Genomic DNA, 25,394 nt, shown 5'->3' with positions numbered 1-25,394 from the left:
CTTTTCTATTTCTCTTGGTGTCTGCACACTGAGGCAGAGCTGCTGGCCTGAGCTGTCTGCTTGGCGTGGGGTGCAGGAGCCGAGGCAAGAGTGGAGGGATGTGCGAGGCACACAGATGTTGGTGCGCAGTGCTAACCTTCTCTTCACACCACCACCGTGTGATGGTGAACTCTGGCTGCTCTGCAGCTTCAGTGCTAAAATAAGGAGCTACTTGATTTGTTATTCGTTCCACGTTATATGTTCTTCACTTCATGTCCAAATTCCACAATTAGAGTTGTAAACAGTGAGTTTTGCATGACTTTTATTCAACTCCCACACACTGGAAAGAAGCAGTCATTAGAGGCACCACAGTGGGCCAACATTTAGGAAAATGATTCAGGCTCGCCAACCAGAGAGACGCCAGGTCTCCTGCCCTCCACCCACCATCCTTAGGGATCTTTGCATCCCAGGCCCTTCTGCCCTTGGGGACAGGTCACCGAAACCAGAGTCAAAGGAGCTGAATTTAGATCCCAGTTTGGCTCTGTGCTCTCTGACAAGTCAGTTCACCTCTCTGAGCCTCAGCTTTCTGATCTGTAAAATGGGGGCGGTTGCTGTGATTTAAGTAAAGTGACAAACCTGTGTCTGCCTAACACTGGGCCTGGCACAGGACTGGGCTCAGTAATGGCTTCTTGTTCTAATTAAGATAATCTCTCAATAAACATTCTTTGAAAGCTTGCTAGTCCACCTAAAGATAACAACAATATTAACCAAAACTAGCTACCATCTAATCATTTTGACTCATGACAACCCCCTTGGGTCAGAGTAGAAGTGAGCTCCAAAGGATTTTCAATGACTAATTTTTTAGAAGTAGGTCACCAGGCCTTTCTTCCAGGTCACCTCTGGGTAGACTGAAATCGCCAACCTTTTGGTTAGCAGCCGAGTATGTTCACCACTTGTACCACCCCGAGATTCCACATATTAACAGCTTACATTTGTTTACTACTTCTAGACATCTCTTTAAATGCTTTGTATATTTAATCTAATTTAATATTCTCAATACCCCTTTGAAGCTGGTACTGTTACTATCCTCTTTTTACGGGGGAGGAATTGAGGCCCAAGGAAGTTATATAATTTGCTTAAGATCACACAGCTACCCAGGGTTGGGACTAGGCTTTGACCCCAACCCCAGTGCTGCCTCCCTAATTTAACTAAGGAGTCCCTGGGTGGTACAAATGGTTAACGTGCTCTGCGGCTAGCTGAAAGATTAGGGGTTCGAGGCCACCCAGAGGCATCTCGGAAAAAAGTCCTGGCCCTACAGATCACAACCATCCAATCTGCAACTGATCATGGGGATAGCGCAGGACTAAGCAGCATTTCATTCCGTTGTGCATGGGATCATCATGAGTTGGGGGCTGCTTCAGTGGCAGATAACAACATTATTATTAGTTAAGATATGATCTGGAAGAATCTATGTCTCTTTTTTAGACCCAGTATCTTTTCATGGTGACCTGGAGATGGGAATTTGAGAGGTCTTGGTCATGTGCCTTGATGATGGGCCAGTTGCTATGGGAGCAGGTTGGGCAGGAGTGTGGGACACTTCTTACATCAAGGCCTCTCCTACCACCAAATCTTGCTGGCACACAGAAGCTGGCCTGCCTTTCTGTTTGATACAACTCCCAGACAAGGGAAAAGACATCTTATCCAAACATAAATTCCCCAGACCCCAAGAGTTCTTCTATCTGCAGGCCTTTGTTCACTAATACTTCTCCTCCAGCTTTCTGTGGGTCACTACCCCACTTGAGATGGCCTTGCAGAACTGCATCCAGGAGAGCCCAGAATAAGAACAGTGAGCCAATGATCAAATGTAAGTTGCAAGCATTCTAGTCTCAGGGGAGAGACCACTCCTCAATGGCACAGGTACAGTGTCCTCCCCAAAGGTACTTCCTTTTTCATCCTATATGGAATTCCATTTGGAGCAGGAAGTGGGGAGGCTTCTACGTATTCATGTAATTGCTCTGATGCTCCTTGCACAAAGGGCAGGCCTCCAAGAAGTGGGCTGCACCATTTACTGCTCTTTGCTGCTGTTTCTTCGTAGGATGTCACTGGCATGTTGGGTGGGACAGTTCTTCATTTTACAGGACTATCCCACTCAATGCAGGGTGTTCAGCATCCCTGAACCCTGATCTCCACTAGTGTCAGTATGGGACCAAAACATCCCCATGCATCTCCAAAGGTCCCCTGGAGGAGGTGGCAACAACCCAGTTGAAAACCTCAAAAAGGAGTATAACAGGCTCTGGGGTTTCGGAATGGCTGGTGGCATTGAGTGGGGACATCTGAAAAAAGTTTATATCAGGAGCAGCTTAAGAATATGCTTGTCTATTTCAAGAAAGCTCCTAATGAGATGTGTTCAGAGTATATCAGAAGCATGAGTGAATTCTTATATTTAATTTTCCCCACTAACTCTATTGTCACCATATTGTCTTTTGTCCCAGAAGCTTTTTCCAAAATGTGTTCATTGCTGCACGATAGTCCTGCCAGGATAGAGCTTTAGTGGAGTCCTCAAGGTTAGCACTGTGTTAATATACTGAGAATTTAAGTAGAGCTGGGCCCTCTAAATCAATCACCATAACAGCTTTATTTTTTTCTTGCTCAAAAAATACACTATTAAATGCAGGAAAGTGTGTGGGAGTGGAGGTTGACTTGGGTGAAGGACACACTTAAAGGAAAGTTTCATAACATTTTTCTCTGCAGGAAAAGGACTTTCTGGTCTTACTTATTGTAGAACCAGGCTATGGAGTACATTTTATTTCTCCACAGAATGTTTAGTGTCTTAGGCTGGGCTCTCAAGAGAAGCAAAACCAGTAAAGTGTATAAATATACATACAGAAAGATTTATATCAAGGAAATGGCTCACAAGGTAGTAAAGGCTAAAATGTCCCCAGTCTGTGCATCAGCCTGGAGGTTTCTCCTGATTCATGTAGCCACAGGGGCTGGTGAACCCAAGATCAGCAGGTCAGACAGCAGGGTTCTTGCTCACAGGCTGCAAAGACCAATGAATCCCAAGATCAGCAGGGAAGACAGCAGGTAAGCTGCTACCTCAAATCCCAAGAACTGGAGGTCAGATGAACAGGAGCCAGCTACAAGATCCAGAGCAAGCAAAAGCCCACAAACCTTGCCAGAAAGTCCACTTATATTTGATGCAGGCCACACGCCCAAGGAAACTTCCTTTCAACTGATTGGCTACTACAACAGATCCCACATGGAGGTGATCACATTATATCAAATCTTATCATGAAAGTGATCACATCATTATACAACTGACAAACGACATCATAACTGCCAAACCACTGAGAATCATGGCCCAGCCAACCTGACGCACAACTTTAACGATCACGTTTAGTAACCTTGGAATATTCTGGGATGCTCAAAAGTCACCCAGTTTTATTTGTCTAGGGCATTATAGGTGCTTAGCGAATATGTATTAAATAAAGGAATGATAAAATTAATGGAAAAAGAATGAAAAGCCTTTTAAGTGATGATCACAAAATGGACTGAGTCAGTGTTTTACCTTCTCACCCCCTCTGTGGGGTTCTACGGTGGTAAGGTTCACCTTGTACCTACCCTGGAAACCTGAGGACAGATGATACCAAAGGAGCATTTCATCCTCCATGATGCATGAAAGGACATGGTAACAAAGGAGGCCCATCCGAGGAGTGGGTGAAGAAATGGAGTCAGCAGGGAAGTTTGCTGCAAAGACATGGAGAGAAAAGGACTAGCTATTAGAAGGGGATGTGGGTTCAAGAGAAGGTGTGTATTCTGATTTGTTTTTTAAGGAAAGCAATAAAGAAGCATGTCTTGAGGATGAGGAGAAGACATCAGTAGAGAAGGTTTGATACATGCATAGAGAGGGGGTAATTAATGACGCAAATCCCTGGGATAGGAGGAGACAAGGACAGGAAAGAATGGGGTCCAAGGCTCAGGTGGTGGTTGGCCTTGGACTGCAGGAGAGGAACTTCTTCCTCTGAAGCCTGAGTGAAGGATAGAGGGAGGTGCAAGAGGAACAAGTTTGTAGGTTTTCTTTTGCAAGTGAAGCGTGGGGAGATCCAGTTTGGTAGAAGACTTGAAGAGATTCAGGCACAATATTGAGGGCAAGTGGCTTGGATGCTGACCAGGCACCCAACGAAAGAATGCTAGGCAACGTTGAGAGGCTTGGTTGAAGTTGAAGACCATGAATTTGTGGTGTATCTAATTTGCCCAGTTCCATGATTTTTCTCTGGCAGTACTCAGAGCCAGAGAAGAGGTGTGGAGAAGGTGACTAAGGATACAAAGTTTGCAGATTGTAGAAGGCAGATGTAAGGAAGTAAAGGACTTGAAAGTGCTGGCAAGACAGTGGCTGAAGGAATTTGAGTATGGCCTTTCTAGGGTTGTGGAGAGGCCAGGAGGGAGCTGAAAGTATGAGAGGAAAGAGATAAGGTCATAGTTCTGAAGGTTGATAAACCGGCATTTGGAAAGCAAAAGAATGAGCAATCGAGATTACAAGGCAGGGTGAAAGTATAGAAATGGAGGATAAGATTTCAGAGGTAAAACAATTCTGGACAATAAGATCTACGTATAGATGTGGGTAGCTGAAGCAGAGTATGAGTTCGTGTGGCTATCCCTAGAATTGAGGCCAAGGTGTAGTCATTGACTGAGACCTTGGAGTGTTGCCCAGTTGGGATATAGAGGAAGCTGTAAGCCTGATACCAAAGATCTTGATGGATGGAGGGCTACCTGGAAAGTACTTGGGTAAGAAAGATAAAGTGGGCAGAGGGTGGTGGTGTCTGATGTCATAATCCTTAAGAAGATGTGTTTATGCTGGATGTTTAAGCCAAGATGTAGAAGAGGCATTGTGGAGCGAGGAGTGTGAAAATGCCACCTAGTGTCCTGATGGAAAAATCAGCAGATTTAAAAAAAAAAAAAAGAAGGGTCGCAGTATTCTCCAGGGAGAGCCATGGTAGATAGGGATAGGAAAGGTCTTCTCTGGTGGGTTTAAAAAGACTATCCTTGAAAGATCCTGGGAGTTTGATAAGTGGTTGAAGAAGACTTAAGGGAAAGGTTTAGGAAGGAGGTCAAACAAGGGAAGATCAACTAAGGAAAGGAAGCACAGAGGTATCAGGGGTAGAGAAAGGATGAGAAAGCCCTATAAACATAACAAAAATTAAATCTTAGGTAGTTACATACTTGATGATTTATTTTTATTGAAAATAACACATTTTCATGACAATAATCACAAATATATGATATTTGAGACTGACATCATTCAGAAAATCTGTGCTATGTGCTTTCCTTCTTACCATCACTTACATGGTGAGGAGCTCCCTGAAAGGTCAGGAAATGGTTGATAGTGTGATACATGACAATGAAAATATTTCAGATTTTCTGCCAGGGAATCTTAATGATGTTGCTTCTACTGGAGTCACCTCTAAGCAATATCCTGTGAAATCCCACAGGATGCCCAGTGGAAGCTGAGAGAATGGGAGGAAAAGGATAGCAGAATCAGATTGGGGAACCACATCTCTTTATACCGCAGCCACTATGGTCACTCCTGGTCCTGCCTTTTGTGCTCAGGACAAACCTCCCCCACTTCCAAATGTGCCAACTCTCTCTGATCTCATGACAACTAAACTCTGTCCCCATCACATCCACTCCAGGAGTTCACACAGCATTCAGGTCAGGGTCAGAGGATCTTTATGGAGCCTCTGCTCTTGCTAGAGGAAGAAATCAGAGGCTCAGCTGCCAAGAAGAAAAGAGTGTTGGATCACTGTGACCTTGAGAGGTCAGGAAAGCCTTCCTGGAGGAAGAGCAGCACCTGGGCCTTAAAGGAAGAGCAGGGTGTGTGCGAGCAAAAGCAGAGCAGGGAGAACACTTCAGGAATGGGGGGCCACAATGAAAAGGGGTAGAATTTGAACCTTTCATTCTTTATTAAGAAGCAGAATATTGTAGTGGTTAATAGATGAGCTTTGGAACCAGATGACCTGAGTTCAAGACCCAGCTCTGCCACTTGCTATCCATTAATTTACTCCAGTTAATTCTGCTTCTTGCCTAAAAGTGAAGATAATACCCCACTTACCCAGAGTTATTTCAAAGATTAAATAACAATATATAGTGTTTAGTATCCCTAATGTATAATAAGAGCTCATTGAATAGGAAATATTGCTAATATTATTATTTCTCTTATTTCCTTCAACCAGGAGAAAAAAAGGAAGAGCCATTTGCTGAACACCTATACTCTGAGCTATATACTTTATAAACATACCTGTGAAAATAAGATACCTATATCAGTAAGCTTTTACTACATGGAAAATTACCCCAAAATTTAGTGGCTTAAAACCAGGGCTTTGAACTGGCTTGGTCCAGTTTGGCCACCTCCTGAAAATTTGAATTTCCACCCCAGATATGCTGAATCAGAGTCTACAGTTTAACAAGATTCACAGGTGACTTTTATGTATACATCTACAGCTTAATAAAATACCCAGGTGATCCTTATGTGTACATCTGCAGTCTAACAAGAGCTCCGGGTGATTATTCTAAGAATCACTTGGAGATCTTGTTAAACTATAGATTCTGATTCATTATTTCTGGAGGAGAAATTCAAATTCTTAGCAGGGGGTGGAATGGGACGAAACTAGGTAGTTGTTGTTGTGTTGTTGTTAGGTGCCATCGAGTCAGTTCCAACTCCTAGCGACTCTATGCACAACAGAATGAAACCCTGCCCAGTCCTGCGCCATCCTTACAATCGTTGTTAAGCTTGAGCTCGTTGTTGTAGCCACTGTGTCAATCCACCTCGTTGAGGGTCTTCCTCTTTTCCGCTGACCCTGTACTCTACTAAGCATGATGTCCTTCTCCAGGGACTCATCCCTCCTGACAACATGTCCAAAGTATGTAAGACGCAGTCTCGCCATCCTTGCTTCTAAGGAGCATTCTGGTTGTACTTCTTCTAAGACAGATTTTTCATTCTTTTGGCAGTCCATGGTATATTCAATGTTCTTCACCAACACCACAATTCAAAGGTGTCAACTCTTCTTCAGTCTTCCTTATTCATTGTCCAGCTTTCACATGCATATGATGCAATTGAAAATACCATGGCTTGGGTCAGGCACACCTTAGTCTTCAGGGTGACATCTTTGCTCTTCAACACTTTGAAGAGGTCCTTTGCAGCAGATTTGCCCAATGCAATGCGTCTTTGATTTCTTGACTGCTGCTTCCATGGGTGTTGATTGTGGATCCAAGTAAAATGAAATCCTTGACAACTTCAGTCTTTTCTCCGTTTACCATGATGTTGCTCATTGGTCCAGTTGTGAGGATTTTTGTTTTATTTATGTTGAGGTGTAATCCATACTGAAGGCTGTGGTCTTTGATCTTCATTAGTAAATGGTTCAAGTCCTCTTCCCTTTCAGCAAGCAAGCTTGTGTCATCTGCATAACTCAGGTTGTTAATGAGTCTTCCTCCAATCTTGATGCCCCGTTCTTCTTCATATAGTCCAGCTTCTCGTATTATTTATTCAGCATACAGATTAAATAGGTATGGTGAAAGAATACAACCCTGACGCACACCTTTCCTCACTTTAAACCAATCAGTATCCCCTTGTTCTGTCCAAACAACTGCCTCTTGATCTACGTAAAGGTTCCTCATGAGCACAAGTAAGTGTTCTGGTAGAAACCCTGCTTAAAACACACTCATTTGTTTAGCTGAAGATTATGAGGTTCAGCAACTTGAACTGGGCTTAGCTGGTGTGTCTTCTGCTGGTCTCAGCTGGGCTCCTATATGCCTCTGTGGTCAACTGCTGGTGACTGCTTCTGGAGGTTGGCTGACTGTCAGCTGGGGTGTGGGGGCTACTGAGCCATGTGTTTCATCATCCAATAGGCTAGCCCAGGCTTCTTCACATGATACTGGTAACAGGAATTTCTAAGAGCGGGAAGAGAGGGCAAGAGTAAATGTTAAGTCTCTGCTTGCATCACATTTGCTATGCAGATTGCGTTGGCCAAAGTAAGTCACATGGCCAACCCCAAATTCAAGGGGTAAAGAAATAGACTCTTGATGGGAGGAGCTGCAAGATCACATTGCAAAGTGGCCTGCGTGCAAGGATAGGAAGACTCTGTGGCCATTTTTATGATATATCACATGTTCACTTTGTATTATTTCGTTCATTTTTTCACTCATTGAGCACCTATCTTGTGGTATATCATGAAAACGAATCCTCAAAAGAATGGCCTTAGCTACCGAACACTCTCTGTCATAGTGCAATCCATCTGGCATTGCTACCTGAAGTCTGTTCCACCCAGTAAAGACATGAACTGGAGCGTTTTTCGCACAGTAAAGCAAGTTGTATTTTTTTCCAAGAAAGAAGGAATTGGAGATCAGAATGGAGATGGGATGGTGCCAGAGCAGGTGAAATAGAGAGCTTTGTATTTGCAGATTAAAATCAAGAGCCATTATTTCACCCACATAAACTCCATTTTTCAGGCTAATTTTTCCCTGCTGGATCTTAACAGAAGTTTTATTACCATTTTCTTTCTTACGTCTTCCTGAACACTAACTGAGATTGATGGTGAGTCCAGGTGTCCAGATCCCACACTGACAATATGTTAAAATATCTTTTAACACACACACACATATGCAGGTACACGCATACATGCAGGCACACGCATACATGCAGGCACACACACACACAAAACCTCTTGCAATGGGAACATTCTAAGCTCTTCTTAATTCAGTGTAGGATAACTGTTGTGGTGTACCAGCAAGGGATTGAGTTCCACTGGTTCTGATGGGAATTAGGTAAGGGTTAGGCCTGGCACAGACTGTGTCCTGGCTGCAAGTATGAAGAATCTTGTCCTGGAGAGGGAACCTTGTTGTAGCAAAGCCATTAATCCACAGGGCACTATGGAGAGTGGGATCCAAGGTCCTGGTCCAAAACTGGGCAGAGAGAGGATGGAAGAGTCTTGGAGTGAGGGCTATGAAGAAGGCACCAGGGAGTAAGCCTGGATGAATTTCTAATCTGGAGTTTTGTGGTCCCTGGAATAATTTATTAACATATTCATTTAATCAACTAATATGTTTTGACTATATAACTCAAGCAGTGGGTTATATAATGGGGATACAATAGTGAGCAAGACAAGCATGGTCCCTGCCCTTAAGGAATTTGGAATTTAATGGGGACTAGCTAATGTTATATTACCAACAGCTAACACTTACTGAGCACTTACCATCGTGTTTAATTCCCCTCGAAGCTCTATGAAGTAGGTATCATTACTAGTCCCTGTTTTTACTGATGAGTTAAAATAAGAAAATGAATGGCTGAATTGTCTAAGGTCACACAGCTGATGAACACTTGGATTTTAATCTAGGCAATCTGGATCTGAGTCTCTAAGTGGTGCAAATGGTTAACGCCCTCAGCTGCTAACCAAAAGTTTGGAAATGCAAGTCTACCCAGAGGTGCCGTGGAAGACAGCCTTGGCAATCTACTTCCAAAAACTCAGCCATTGAAAATCCTATGGGACATAGTTCTACTCTGACCTACATGGGGTCACCATGAGTCAGAATCAACTTGGCAGCAACTGGTTAGTTTAAATCCGGAGTCAGTCTTTCTTGAATCAGCTCCCTTCCCACCCACACCATTAGATCAAGTCCCCTTGGTATATATTTTCAGAGTCCCTTGTACTTTTTCTTAAAAGCACATATCACATTTTGTGGTTCTCTTTTGGTCTGATTATCTGGTTGGAGAGCATAGCAATATGTGTATCTGTTGGCTCAGGCTTGGTTATGCTCCAGTAAAAAATGACCTCAAAATCTCAGTGGCTTAGAGTGACGAACATCTCTCAGTCATGCTGTATGTACAATTCCTTTCTGACCTTATCTCTTTTTTGCAGTACCCTGTCAAAAGCAGCTGATAGTAGCAAAGGCATGCTTTTCATCTGAAGCACAAGCTCATTTACTATGTTATCAGCCTACCAGGTTATTGCAAGCAACAGCTTTGCCAAATGCCTCACCCCTACATAAAAGAGATCACCGTCTTTCCAGCCTCTCGTGATGGTTTCCTCCCTAGCTGCTTTCTGGTCTCAAAGTCAGTGTCCTGTTGTCTTAGTTATCTAGTGCTGCCATAACAGAAATACCGCGAGTGGATGGCTTTAACGAAGAGAAATTTATTTCCTCACAGTAAAGTAGGCTAAAAGTCCAAATCCAGGATGTCAGCTCCAGGAGAAGGCTTTCTCTACTGGCCTTCTCATCAACATTCCTTCAGACTAGGAGCTTCTCCGCGCAGGGAACCTGGGTCCAAAGATGCACTCTGCTCCTGGCACTGCTTTCTTGGTACTATGAGGTCTCCCTGTCTGTCTGCTTGCTTCTCTCCTTTATATCTCAAGAGATTGCCTCAAGACACAATCCAGTCTCATAGACTGAGTCCTGCCTCACTACCCAACTGCTGCCCATCCTCCCTCATTAACATCATAGAGGCAGCATTTACAACATATAGGAAAATCATAGGGGACGTAATTGAATCCATGACACCATGTTTTAGGGGTTGACAGCTCCCGTCATCTAGTATGAATTTCTTTATCATCACTTAAGCTAATGAGCCCAAAATCTCAATGACTTAATAAGAAATGCTTATTTCTTGCTTGTACAACTTGGCCATCATGGTTGAGCTTTAGCTCTGTCTCACCTCACCTTTTTGTGGGACCAAAGAAGCAACCCCAGTCTGGTGCTGGTCCAGTAGCAGAGAGAAAATTGGATACACCGATTGGCCAGCCTGTGTAACATCACCAGGCTGACGCAAGATGCTCTTACAAGAAGGCAAACACAATTCTCAGTATCTCTGGCTTGTCTCTGCTCTCTCACTGGTAATTTACTCCTGCTCAACCCTTGGTTTCAAGGCAGAAAGCCCAGGGTGACCCCTTTCACCTGGCTCTGGACAGTGGGTTGCAGAGCCCCAGGGGACATCAAGAGCTCAGAATGACACAGGAAGAGGGGACAGAGCAAAGTGTGGGTTTGGGCTGTTAATCGGACCAGCTAAGCTGCCAACAACCCCATAGAAGGGGGTAGAAGCATGGCTGGCACCTATGCCGTCTCTCCCTGAGGCTGGGGCCTCATGTGCTTACCTTCACCTGTTCCTTTCCAGCAGGAAAACAAACAGGTTCACAAGAGGGAGCCCTGAGCCAAGGGACCTTGCTTTACACATTTATGGTCCTTCGCAGTTACGGCAGAGTGTTTATAAATGTTTCTCATTCCCTTTGTATGCACCTAATTCTGTGGTTGGTGAATGTAAGATCACTTTGGAAATGACTGCCCTTCATTCTTGATTTATCACCAGTACACTGCAGCCCTCAGCATATAACTAACCTCTGTGTCGAGGGGTTAATGACCAATAACCAAACCCTTAAATCACCCCTGGCCACTGACTGCAGAGAGGCCTGCGGCTCCTTCTTGGGTAAAGTGGATAAAGAGCCCATTTTTCACGCACATTAGGGGCGTCATAGTCACCACTCTATAAACTGAAATTTAATGAAGCCAAGCTCAGCTCTCTTCTTCCCACCCAAGTATCTGGCACCCTGCCTGCTGTTTCCATGTCCCCTTACCCACAGGCCTCCTGACCTGCCTTGCCCTGACCTGCCTTGCCCCTGCCCTGCAGCCCCTGGGGACAGACTAGGGGCTATCAACATTTTGATTCTCACAGCAAATGCATTTTACAGATCACTGACTGAGTGGTCTAGTGGTTAAGTGCTGCAGTTCAAATCCATCAGGTGCTCCTTGGAAACTCTATGGGGCAGTTCTGTTCTGTCCTATATGGTCACCAGGAGTCAAAATTGACTCAACAGCAATGGGTAACTGAGGATCAGAGTGGCTGAAATGGATTTCCAAAGGCCACTGCTAGGAACTGAGGGATGGAGAAGTGGAGTGACACCTTGGGTCTACCTGGCTCAGAGGCTCATGCTCTCTATCCCACTAGACCACCTTTCTCCTCCACCAGTGATTCTCAAACATTACTGGGCCCCACCCTTAGAACTTCTGATTCAGTAAATCTGGGGTGGGGCTCAAAAACTGACATTTCTAACAAGTTCCCAGATAATGGGACGGGGGGGCCACAAATTGTAGCAGTTTCAAACAATGGCGCGTCCTAACCTCTGCTACTCTCATTAGAATCTTAAAAAGAATGTCCCTGCAGGTAGGAGTTCTGCCTGCTTCCCAAAAGGAGAGGGAGACTTAGAACCTGGGAGGTTGCAGGTGTTGCCCATACATTTCTTCCCTAGACTGCCCGAAGTCCCCTTAACAAAACTGGACTTCAACCTTGACCACACATTAGAATCACCTGGAATAAATCCCCATGCCTGGACCTCATCCCCCATGATTTAGATTCTTTAAAGCACCCCCACCACCACCACCACCTCCAATGATTCTAATATGCAGCCAAAGCAGGAAGCTCTGCCTTACCTTGATTGCATTTAGGATCTTTTGATTCCTCTAACTAGCTGCCATTGAGTAGACTCTGACTCATAGCAACCCCTTGTGTTTCAGTGTAGAACTATACCACGTAGGGTTTACGTGGCTGTAAACTTCAGAACCGGATCCCTAAGCCTTTCTTCCTGGGCACCTCTGAGTGAGGCTGAACCTCCAACCTTTTGGTTAGTAGCTGTTATGGATTAAATTGTGTCCCCCAAAAATGTGTGTCAAATTGGCTCGGCCGTGATTCCCAATATTGTGTGATTGTCCACAATTCTGGGATCTGATGTGATTTTCTATGTGTTATAAATCCTGCCTCTACAATGTTAATGAGGCAGGATTAAAGGCAGCTATGTTAATGAGACAGGACTCAATCTACAAGATTAGGTTGTGTCTTGAGTCAATCTCCTTTGTGATATAAAAGAGAGAAGTGAGCAGAATGACAGGGGGACCTCTTACCAGCAAGAAAGTAGTGCCAGGAGAAGAGTGCATCCTTTGGACTCAGGGTCGCTGCTCTGAGAAGCTCCTAGTCCAGGGGAAGATTGATGACAAGGACCTTCCTCCAGAGCCGACAGAGAGAAAAAGACTTCCCCTGGAGTTGGCGCCCTGAATTTGGACATCTAGCCTCCTAGACCGTGAGGGAATAAACTTCCACTTGCCATCCACTTGTGGTATTTCTGTTATAGCAGCACTAGATAACTAAGACAGTAGTCAAGTGCTTAACCTTTGCACCACTAGAGCTGCCTTTGATTCCTCTATCTCCCCCTCCCTGCCCTATCTCAGCTGCTCTCAGACCTTCCTCCTCTTTCAAGGTCTAGTTCATATCCCCGTCTTCCGGGAAGAATTGGTGCCTTTGAATTATGATGTTGGCAAAGAATATCAAGTATACCATGGAATGCCAGAAGAATGAACAAATCTGCCTTGGAAGAAGTGCAGCCAGAATGCTCCTTAGAAGTAAGGATAGTGAGACTTCATTTCACTTACTTTGGACATGTTATCAGGAGGGACCAGTCCCTGGAGAAGGAAGGACATCACGCTTGTAAAGTCGAGGGTGAGTGAAAAAAAGGAAGACTGTCAGTGAGATGGATTGACACAGTAGCTGCAACAATGGCCTCAAACATAGCAACGGTTGTCAGGATGACGCAGGACCGGCCCGTGTTTTATCCTGTTGTGCATGGAGTCACTATGAGTAGGGACTGATTCGAAGGCACCTTAACAATTTTCAGGAAGGCTGCCACATTGCAGTGGTCCAGCCCACAGCTTGGTCCTCTCTTCAATGACCTTTGTCACCCCCCTCATGTTGACACTTTGTAATCACCCCAATTATGTGTGACTTTTGACTCCCTAGACTGTGTCAAACTTCTCTGTTGTGTCCCCCACACCCTTCGGAGGGCTGGGCTTTTAAGTCTTTGTTGGGCTGCAGCAATCGTCCTGGGTACTGATCCCTTTCAAATACCCAGAGAAGCGAGTTCAGGAGTCCTGGTTCACCCCAGGTCATTTTGCCATGTATTTACCCTACAAATACAGTGTTTTCTCCCCTGTGTGCATTCCAGAACTTCTTATAAAGAGTTTCACACTGTAGCTGTCATCCTTCTACCCTCCTCACCACTCTCCAGGCAGAGAAAATTCCAGCCAAATACCACCACCTCCCCTTACTCAACAAGAGTGTCTCTCAATGTCTCTAAGGTACCTCATGTCTCAAGGGTACCCACAAAATAGGTCAGCAGTGTTGCCAAGGAAACATCATATAATGGAAGAAATATAGCTGCTCAGAATTTATATGCCAGTTGTTTGGAAAAGTCCTTGGGTGGTGCAAAGATTAACTACTAACTGAAAGGTTAGAGGTTCCAGTCTACCCGGAAAGAAAGAAAGTCCTTGGAAGAAAGGTCTGATGATCTACTTCTAAAATACCAGCCATTAAAAACCCCATGGTGCATAGTTCTACTCTGACACACGTGGGGTTGCCATGAGTCAGAACTGACTCTGTGGCAACTGGTTTTATTGTTTGGAGGAAAACCGGAATTTCGGTTGTGCCTTGAAAATGTTAGTATTTTTAAGTAATTTAATAAACATGGTGTAAGTGCTTTAAAACATGGAATAATAACTCCATGTTCCTGATTTGTTTAGGAGTTTCTCCTCCTCTCTCCCTCTGCCCATCCATTCCATGATTCTTTCTGTTCAACCTCTGTTCAGCTTGGTGATGGCTCCAGGATTCCATAGAGGGTTAGGGATGATTTAGGAATAGTCTGGATAAAAGAGGAGGACTGAACAATCAAAATAACATAAATTGGTCATATCAATGCAAAGGAATGGGGAGTCTGGTAGAGGATGGAGGCAGGAGGTGAAAGCCACTCACCCAAATGTTTGCAAATGTTGGTATAAGCTAATGAAGGCTTACTGAACCTTAACCTCCTCCCTCTGAACAGATGCCTCATGTTTTAGAAAAGTGGTTTTCAAACTTTTTTTTTCCTTTATAACCTTTCATTCAAACAAAATGTTATGTAAAAGCCAGAAATAAGGAAGACAAAAAAAGAAAAGAAATCTGCCTTGGTTGGGCTGCGAGAAGGTCCCTGTCTTAGTCATCTAGTGCTGCTCTAACAGAAATACCACAAGCGGATGACTTTAACAAAGAGAAATTTATTTTCACACAGTCTAGTAGGCTAGAAGTCTAAATTCAGGGCATCGGCTCCAGGGGAAGGTTTTCTGTCTCTGTCGGCTCTGAAGGGAGGTCCTTGTCATCAATCTTCCCCTGGACTAGGAGCTTCTCTGCACAGATACCCCAGGTCCAAAGGACGTGCTCGGCTGTTGGCACTGCTTTCTTGGTGATACGAGGTCCTCCCTCTCTGCTTGCTTCCCTTTTCTTTTATGTCTTGTAAGATAAAAGGTGGTACAGGCCACACTCCAGGGAAACTCCCTTTATATTGGATCAGGGATGTGACCTTAGTAAGGGTGTTACAGTCCCGCCCTAATCATCTTTAACCTGAAATTATAATCACAAAATGGAGGACAACCGCACAATACTGGGATTCAGGGACTAACCAAGTTGACACATATTTTTTGGGGGGGACATAGTTTAATCCATGACAGTCCCCATCCTCCGAGACCCTGTCTGCACAAGCTGGTGGAAATGCCCCTGGAAGTTCCCTTGCTGGTAGGATGAATGTGTAGGGACAGCCTCAAGGAGCCATACTACGGGTCAGGGTCTGGGTCAGAGGTGTGCCTCAGCTTCAGCCCAGGCTAAAGGGAGGCCTTACCAAGGGGTACCCTGTCTAGTCTCCTGGGAGTGGGGAAAACCATCTGGGCTGCTCAACTCAGGGAGCAGAAAGCAGGCTCTGAACTGCCAAGGACTTACCTTCCTTGGAACTCTCCCCTGGGCAGGGAGAGGAAAGAGCAACTTCCTACCTGTGTACCTTGCAAGTTTATTTTTAACCCTTTTAGCCTCAATTTCCTTAATCCTTAAAATTGGAAGCTGACTACCAGTATGGAAACTCTAGCAGAGGGCCTAGTAGAGAAAAGGCGTATAAAAATATGTTTATTTTCTTCCCCCTTCCCCTCCCCAACCTTCTCTCCCTGAGGCAATTCAACCTCCTGTGGCAGAATTTCTGTCAGTGAGACAATGTTTGATATGTTTGAGGGGTGGACTGTGTGGAAGGCCATAAATTAATCGCTGAGCAATGCAGGTCCTGCCTCCAGGCCTGTGAGGAAGAGAATGTCTGCTGAGGACCCCCTGGCAGCTTGGTCCCTTGTCTAAGAGTGAGGAGAGGGAGCAGGGGGGAACCCCGCAGCCCTGGGGTCTTTGTCTGGCCTTAGCTCTGGTCCTGAGAGCAGGAGTATGCAAGCAGGAGTCCTGTGGGCTGCCTGGCTGGCTGTCCAGCTTAGTTATTACTCCTGCCCCTGGCCTATGAGAGAGGAAAATGCCCAGTGTGAGACCTAACATACAAATGTGTTTGTTCTTCTACCTCACCAGTGATTTTTCTCTTGAAGCATCAGAATGAAATGCCCATAATCCGGTTTGTGTCCTCTGCGGCTGCCGGGGGGCTGTGTGGGGAATGAGCTGGATCAATCATTTGCAGCTGAGGAGGAGCTAAATGGTCTGGGATGTCACTCTGTGCCCTGGGGGTTTGTAAAACATCCACAGATAGCATACCAGTTGGTCCTCAGACTCTGACAGGAGCCATAGGAGGGAGGATGCTGTGTCCGCACATTGTACCATCTTTTATTACAGGCTCTTTAGTAAAAGCTCCCTTGTCCCTCTGCTGCTCCCTTAGACCAGACCTCCATCATTGCCTCAAGGGACTACAGTGGCAGCCTCCTAAGCCAGTAGCCCCGCCTCCACCTCCCCCTCTAGCCTGCTTACTGGAGCTGGAGTGATCCTAGGGAGGTAGGCGAGCTAGGTGAGTGCTCACAACTCTGGCTCCAGAGCCAAATGGCCTCGGTTTAAATTTCAGGTACTGTTAACCAATTGTGTGACTTTGGATGAGTTAATTTCTCTGCGACTCAGTTTCCTCATCTACAAGACAGGGTTAATAATAGTACCTACCTTATAGAGTTATTATTAGGATTACATGACAGGAAGCACGTAAATTGCTTCATATCTGGCACATCGTAAGAGCTCAAAACAGTCCAGCGTTTATTATTAGCAGTCTAAGTCAAGGTTTCTCAATAGTGACACTATTGATATTTTGAGCTGGATAATCTTTTGTCATGGGGGGCTGTTGTATGCACTGTAAGATGCTGAGAAGCATCCCTAAACTCTACCCACTAGATGCCAGTAGTATTCCTCCTCCCTCTCCACCAGTCATGACCACTAAAAATGTCTCTAGACATTGCCAACTACCCTTGGTGGGCAAAATTGCCCTCATTTAAAACTACTATTCTAAGTCATTTCTCCCTTAAGTTTTCCAAGTTCCCCTTTGTCTAAAGCTCAAACATGGCCTGAACGGTCCTTCATGGATTGACCCCTTCTCTGTTCTCTAATCCCACTGCTCTCCATTGCCCACCCCAACCCTGGGTTGGCCACATTAAACCATCTACAGTCATATCAGCACCAATGCCCCGTGCAGCTCTAGCACCCCATGCTTCAGAGTCTGGTTCTGATGACTATTTTATTTCTTGACAATGGATCATTTTTTTCTTTTTTCTCCCTTGTTTATGTATCTTGTAATTTTTGATTTAATGCCATCCAATGTGTGTAAAAGAACAGGAGAGACTGAGGTAAATTTACTCCCAGGGGAAGGGCACACCTCTTCTTCTCTCAGGCCATTAGTGTGGGGGTTTGAATCACTCTAGTCTGTCATTTAGCTGGATGTGGGTTTTATTGGTGTTATAGTTACCTTCAGTGCACCCTGGCCTTCAAATTCCTCCAGTGGTGAATTGTAGCTACCTTGTGCTTAGTGTGAAGTCTAGAATGCCGGAAAGTTTGTCTCAGTGTTTCTGCTCCAACCTCAGCCTTTAACAGACTCTGCATACCAGTGTCGTATGGGTTCTGTGTCTACACTCTTAACCCTTCCTCATCAGCAAACTCCTATTGCCTGTTACTCAGTGCAAGGTTCATAGAGGGGATGTGTTCTTTGGTTCTTTCTGCTCCAGGCTCAGCCTCAGCCAGGTGCTATGTGCCTGAACCTCAGAGTGGGGTTTCCTCTCCCCCATTTGCAAATAACTTCTGCCTTCTAATTAGGAGCGGGGGGCCTAGAGCATAGGCAGGTTCCTGCCCCTCTACCCCTTCAGGGCATCTGAACCCTGCCTTGTATCAGTGAGCAAGAGTAGATTTTCTGTCCCCCCCCCCCACCACCACCACCAAGTAACAAGTGGCTTTTGCTTAGTGTCAGTGTGGTAGGGTAGTGGGTTTTCTTCCCCTCCCCAGTAGAAACCAGCCTTTGCCTAGTATCAGGGCAGGGACCAGGGTTAGTGGGGTTTTTCACCCCTCCCCCAGTGGTAGACATCCTCCACTATATCAGAGAAGGATCTAGGGAGAAGGCAGATGTCATGTCTGTCATCTTAATGGAACTAATCACCACCTTTTATACACAGAGGGCCTGGGACATAGATGGGCTTCTTTAGATACCCCTGCTTCACCCTCAAACACAGGCAGACCCTGCACAACTTGCATCACTGAGGGGCCCTCTTGTCCTACCCCTAGTCTTTCTCACGAGCACCCAGTGGAGGCCTGTGGAAAGAAGCTGGCAAGCGGATACAGTCTACCCCCTATGTTTGGGGCTCCCAGAGATTCTAAAGCCACACTAGCCCACATTCAGCCTTTAAGAATTCATTAAAATTTCAACTCTCTTTTACCTGCTTTTATGGCAACTGCCTCTTCTTCTCAAGCTTTGCCAAAGGTCAAAACGCTTATGCATCCTGTCTCTCCTCAGCGGGGCTTATTACCCTTTAGACTTCAGTTTACCTGGTTACCTTGGGACTTCAACATTCTGATACCAAAACAAAACCAAACCCACTGCCAATCAGGTTGATTCCGACTCCTAGCCACCCCATAGGACAGAGTAGAACTGCCCTGTAGAGTTTTTAAGGAGTGGCTGGTGGATTCGTACTGCCAGCCTTTTGATTGGCAGCGGAACGCTTAACCACTGCACCACCAGGGCTTCCAAAAAATGATTAGCTTCCCAAAAAATTATTTTGTAGATTATTTCTCATTGTTAGGGTCCGGGTGACATTTTCTTGTGGCTAGAAAGGTCAGAAACAGAAGTGAAACTGCCCTGTTATGTAATGAGTATTACTTTTTTAACAGGCTTTATTTTTTAGAGCAGTTTTAAGTTTACAAAGAAACTGTGCAGAAACTATAGAGAGTACCTATCTATCCGCTCTACCTCTACACACAGTTTCTCTTGTTATTAACATCTTGTACCCTGTGCTACATTTGTTACAACTGACGAACCAATATTATTATATTATATATTAGCTTAAAGTCCATAATTTGTATTAGGGTTCACTTTTAGTGTTGTACAGTCTTGAGTGATTTTTCGTTTTTTTTACATGACTTTTCTTCCATTAAATAGAGAGCTCCTTGAGGACAGGGACCATATCTTGTTTCTCGCTATATACCCAGTGCCTCACTTCATGTCTGGTAGGCTCTATACGCGTTATCTTTTGCAGAGTGAATGAATGAATTGAATGAGAGAAGTCAGTGCAATGATTCAGACTGTGCCCAGCGGGGCTTCTTAGCAAAAAGAAAGCTTAGCTGGTGCTTACGGGCCTGCAGGCAGTAAAACTGGGGCATCTTGTATAAAACTGTTTCCCATTTTTGTGTTCAGGCCTTTTATTGATTCACTCCACTGCCAGCGGGGCTTCTGAGATGTCCAAGTGACAATTTGAGAGGATCCTCTTTGGCGAATCTCTCTCTGTGATCTGCTGGCTTCACGGTCACGCTACTCAAGATACACTTTGTTGTTTGCTTTTTAAATAACAAACAACTGTCTGTCCCTATTATGATTTTCCCGGACTCTGGAGCAATAAACAGCTTTGGTGACAGCTGTACCGGATAGTAAGTGCTCACAAGTCTCTCAGAGCATCTCCCCCAAGCACTTCAGAGAAGCTAAGTGGATAAAGCTGATTTCAGCTATTACCTGGGTGGTTGCTTGTGCCTGTGGAGTCTGCCCTGGAGACAAGAGTCAGACCTGGATGACAGGGAAGAAGGGAGGGGTGGGAGTGTCTGGCCCACTAGCTCTCCTTGCCTTGCAGCCCCACGCTCCTGAGCCTCAGGAAATCTGGGTACTGATACAGAGGTAACTAAGAACTACACTCTGTCCTGAGGAGAGATTATGGTGCATTCAACTCAAGGGTATGAACAGGTATGCACATTTTGGAGAGAGGCCTGGGAGGCAGCCTGGGACTCCATGCTTCTGCATATATAGGGAAGGCTTCCTGGAGGTGGTGAGTTTTCATTTCAGTTTTAAAATAGCAAGAATCAAGATAGGTACATGGAAGATGTAGGGACAGTTCTTATATTAATATGATTAGGGCCATTATTTCCTGATATTTTGGGCTCCCCAACTTGGCTACTGTCTCCTCCAAGATAAGGGACCATGACTTTCTCATCTCTGTATCCCCAGAACCCAACTTAGAGATTAATTTTTGGTTGGATGGATGGATGAGATGCCTAACTACCTGGCTGTTTAATTTCCTAAATCCTACCAGTCTTCAAATTCTCTCTTAACTCCAATAAACTGGAAGCCACAGCTGGTCATCAGCTTTCCTTGGTGGTGAGCTGGAAATTCAGGCCACACAAGGGGATGGCCTTAAGGTTCCGATTAGAAGCCTAACTCTTACCCAATGTAGGTTTTGAATGGGCTCTCCTTGCCTTTGTGCTTGGGCTAGACTTCCCATCAAAGCTGCACATTCCACGTTTGGCCTCTGGTCAGCAGGGAAGAACTTTGGTCACTATGACCTTTCACCTCTCTGATGGGAAGAATCAGCTGCCTTTGTAACTTTGATGCCTATTTTCATGGATTCACCAAACCTGATAACTTGTAAGATTACCTTAGAGAGCAGATCCTACTGTAACGAGTGTCTTCCTTTCCCCCTCCAGACACACTTTCCATTCTTTTCCACCCTGGGAGGCTGACTGTATGGAATGTCTCAATGGGCTCCTGTGTCCTCTGGCTTCTGCCAATGGACCGACCCAGCAAATGATGGGAGTGGGAAGGGAGAATGAGGCTGAGGAGATTATTCACCGCTACCACATTCACCATCGCACCATCGCCACCATCCTCCCTGAGGGGTTGCCTTGGGCTGGCCATGCCATTCAACTGAAGGTCACCACTCCTCTCAAGGCAGCCCTCTGTATGTGACTTTTCTCTTCAGGTTCTGGTAGCTTCTCCCTCCCCTCCCCCCATCTCTTTGGGCCTAGGAGTAATAACAGCTCCATGTTACTACCCCCAGGTACTGTAGTGTGGTTTCCTTACACCCTACTCACACCTTTGAAAACTGTGCCTTCATTATACCCTCCTCCCTAACTTGAGTGAACCATCTGTTTCCTGTTGGGGTCTTGACCAATACACTGGCCTAAGGCCCTGTTCTTTTTTTTTTTTAGGAAAGTTTTTATTTTAGAACAGTTTTAATTTACAGAAAAATTGAAAAGATAGTACAGAGAATTCACATATACTCCACACCCAGTATCTATATCTTGCATTTGTATGATATATTTTTATAACTAGTGAACCAATATTGATACATTTTTATTAAAGAAGTATATACTTGTTCAGATTTCCACACTATTTCCCTAATGTCCTTTTCCTGTTCCAAGATCCCATTCAGGATACCACATTACATTTAGTCATCATGTCTCCTTAGATTCCTCTTGGCTGTGACAGCTTCTTAACGTTTCCTTGTTTTTGATGAACATGACAGTTTTGAGGAGTACTGGTCAGGTTTTGTTTTACTTTCTTTTTTTCAACTGTTGTAAGAAATATATAACATTCACGTAAGCCCTCTTCTATGTCTGGGGGGTGACCCTGCCTAGCCCTCCACCCTCTCTGGATGCCTAGAGAGACTTCCAAGGGTCAGGAAGAACATGTCCATGAAGGACAACCCCTTACTTACCCCCTAGCCTGCACCGCCCTTCTCCCTGTCACAGTCCCTTTGATGCCAGGCACCAGTGCCTCAAAAGTTCTTGTCGACCCCAGACAACCTTTCAGCTCAGTAATGAGGCCACTCCTGAGGTTCACCCTTTAGCCAAAGACTGAACAGGCTCATGGAACAAAACACGACTAAAGGGGCTGGGGTGGTAGGAGGGAACAGGAAAGCTGGTAATAGGGAACCCAGGGTTGAGAAGGGAGAGTGTTGACCTGTCGTGGGGTTGTTAACCAATGTCATACAACAATATATGTACTAACTGTTTGATGGGAAACTAGTGTGTCCTGTAAACCTTCATCTAAAATTCGATAAAAAAAAAAGTTCTTGTCAACTGCCCTTTTTACTAAAGCAAGAAACAGTTCATCTTACCATTTTTATTTAATTGAAAATATTTTCCAGTGAGAATTTTTGAATAGATCAAGATAATAAGAGGGACCATCCTGAAATCTAGCCAAAAGAAAAATGTGGCATCTTGATTCACCCATGTGACCTAATTATAGGGGGATGCGTTCATTCCTTTAGTAAAACAAGGAAAAGATCTCAGAGAGACCTATGGCTTCCCATACAGAGCCCCTGCTGGCAATCACTGTTCAGGGTTGAGGGAAGTTACTGATAACTTTGAAGGCCAAGGATCACATATCATTACTCTAGACCAGTGTCAGCAAAGTATGGCCCGAAGGACTACCACCTGTTTTTATAAATAGTGTTATTGGAATACGGTCATTTGTTTTTGTATTGCTCATGTCTGTGTTTGTGCTACAATGGCAGAATTAAGTTGACTGAGACTGTATGGCCCACAAAGCCAAAAATATTTTTCAACCGGCCCTTGAAGAAAAAGTTTTCCAGCTCCTGCTCTACACAGTCTTAGTGTGGGTGGAAATTATGTCTTAAAATCTACCATCCCCCAAGACTGATCTCCTAAAGGCATGGTCTTGGTCTTTTTGCTCTGTATATATTGCATCAGCACATTGTCCTGGCACAGAATATTTATGGAGGTAGGAAGCAAGTCAATGAATCTGTGAATAGATGAATTCAAACAGTGTGAGTCATGAAATCAATTTATAAGGCTGTGTCCATGTTGTTTCTTCAATGAAGGAATGGAATGGAATGGAATAGATCAGAGTGCACTGGATATGGTAAGGATGTTTTATTTCTTGATTATTTTGTTGCAGTTGTACATGTGGATCAGGTTATATGCTGGATCAGTGTAAGAGGGTTGTTGTTGTTTTTTTTTTTTTTTTTTCTTGCTGTTGGCTGCGATAGAAAAACAATTTGAATCCGGAGTCTACCTAATTGTGATCTCTTTGTCAGCTTACTGGTGAGAATCACCATTCACCTGCCTCATCTCCCTGGCACTTGGCGTTCACCTCCTTCTCTCTCTCTTCCTCCCTCCCTTGACTCCCAGAATGTGTACTACACAAGCAGTCAGCAGATCCATGTAGGCATCCTGAGCCCCACGGTCGATGACGATGACAATCGGTGCCTCGTAGATGTCAACAGTCGGCCACGGCTCATCGAGTGCAGCTACGCCAAAGCCAAGAGAATGAAGCTTCACTGGCAGTTCTCTCAGGTAACAGCCCCAGAGCCCCAGGCACAGCAACAGGACAGGAAAACAGGGAGAGCAGCTGCAGGGGCTGGGGAGGGGTAGAGGGGAGAGAAGGAGGCAGGAGTGAGGCTGTGACTCCAGGCCAATTTCCAGGTATTTACTGAGCACCTACTCTATGCCAGGGTTTCAAGTGCATTAGCTTGTTGCCTCCTGATACTAGCTCTGAGGGAGGACACTATAATTATTTTTTTATTATTTTATTTAATTTTTAGATATAAGAAAACTAAGGTTCAGAGGGAGAAACCACATATACCGTAAGTGGTAGGGCTGGGAGCTAAACTCAGACCTCTTTGACGTTGTTTTGTGCCATCAAGTCAATTACAACTCATGGTGACCCAATATGACAGAATAGAACTGCTCCATAGGGTGTCTTAGGCTGTAATCTTTATGAGAACAGATCACCAGGACATTTCTTCTGCGGAGCTGCTAGGTGGGTTCGAACCACCAGCCTTTTGGTTAATAGCCAAGTACTTAACCATTGCACCACCAGGGTACCTTTCTTTAACTCTAGACTCTTACATTTCTTCCATATAAGCTCCTTCTCACAGGATGAAGCCCCCCATCTCCCAGCCAGAGCTGGGGCTGGATTGTCTCTGGTCTGTGAGCCCTTCTGCCTTCCTCCCAGTATGGAGTCACTCTAGGGGATGAGGTTTTCTTACAGGGAAGTGTCTTGGTGGCCATTTTGTGACGGGCAGTCCCCACCCTAGTGACTATGGAACTATTATTCACTATGCAACTAGCACTGTCTGTCTGTGCTGGCTGGCCCAGGCCTCAGCCTCTGTGTCCAGCTTTGTGTAGTTTGGTTTGATAAGCACAGCAACCGCCTCAAAGATGAGAAACTGAGACTAAGTCTCCTGGCTGAGATCACACAGCCCCAGAAGAATGATAGAGCTGGGATTTGAACAGGGCTGGCTGCCAAAGCCCAGGCTGCTTCCACATTCTAGACCCACAAGGCACATCTGCTTGCATCCCAGCCTCACATACATTCTTCAGACACATGCTTGAGGTCTTGGGACTGGTATGACTTGGTTCCATCTCCTTTCCAGGTCTGTATGCCTTGATGTCCCATGACTGTCCCTCTCCACCCTTCCCATCTTATCTGTCCATCCCTAACGGGCAGGGGAGATAACTGTTGTTGTTAAGTGCCGTCAAGTTGGTTCTGTCTCATAGCGACCCTGTGTGCAACAGAGTGAAACACTGCCCGGTCCTGCATCATCCTCATAATTGTTGCTAGAGCCCATTGCTGTAGCCACTGTGTCAGTCCATTTCCTTGAGGGTCTTCTTCTTTTTCGATGACCCTCTATCTTACCAAGCATGTTATCCTTCTCCAGGAACCGATCCCTCCTACAGCATGTCCAAATTACGTGAGACGTAGCCTCTCCATCCTTGCTTCCAAGAAGCATTCTGGTTGTACTTCTTCCAAGACAGATTTGTTCATTCCTCTGGCAGTCCATGATATATTCAATATTCTTTACCAACACAATTCAAAGGCATCAATGCTTCTTCAGTCTTCCTTATTCATATGCATATGAGCCGAATGAAAACACCATGGCTTGGGTCAGGCACACCTTAGTCCTCAAAGTGACATCTTTGCTTTTCAACACTTTAAAGAGGTCTTTTGCAGCAGATTTTCCCAATGCAGTGCATCTTTTGATTTCTTGACTGCTGCTTCCATGGGTGTTGATTGTGGATCCAAGTTAAATGAAATCTTTGGCAACCTCAATCTTTTCCCCGTTTATCCTGACGTTGC

At 45.0% G+C, this 25,394-nt stretch overlaps 1 protein-coding gene across 1 annotated transcript in view; it reads left to right on the top strand.

The window, feature by feature from the left end:
* GALNT18 (polypeptide N-acetylgalactosaminyltransferase 18) overlaps window positions 1-25,394 on the top strand; it is a 400,900-nt gene that overhangs the window by 359,748 nt on the left and 15,758 nt on the right. The window contains exon 10 of the mRNA XM_049890385.1: window positions 23,444-23,608. Coding sequence (XP_049746342.1) covers window positions 23,444-23,608 — 165 coding nt within the window. The remainder of the gene's footprint in view (window positions 1-23,443; window positions 23,609-25,394) is intronic.

This window comes from Elephas maximus, chromosome 7 (assembly GCF_024166365.1).
Source record: "Elephas maximus indicus isolate mEleMax1 chromosome 7, mEleMax1 primary haplotype, whole genome shotgun sequence".
Classification (NCBI taxonomy): domain Eukaryota; kingdom Metazoa; phylum Chordata; class Mammalia; order Proboscidea; family Elephantidae; genus Elephas; species Elephas maximus.
This window is presented reverse-complemented; position numbering and strand designations above follow the sequence as displayed.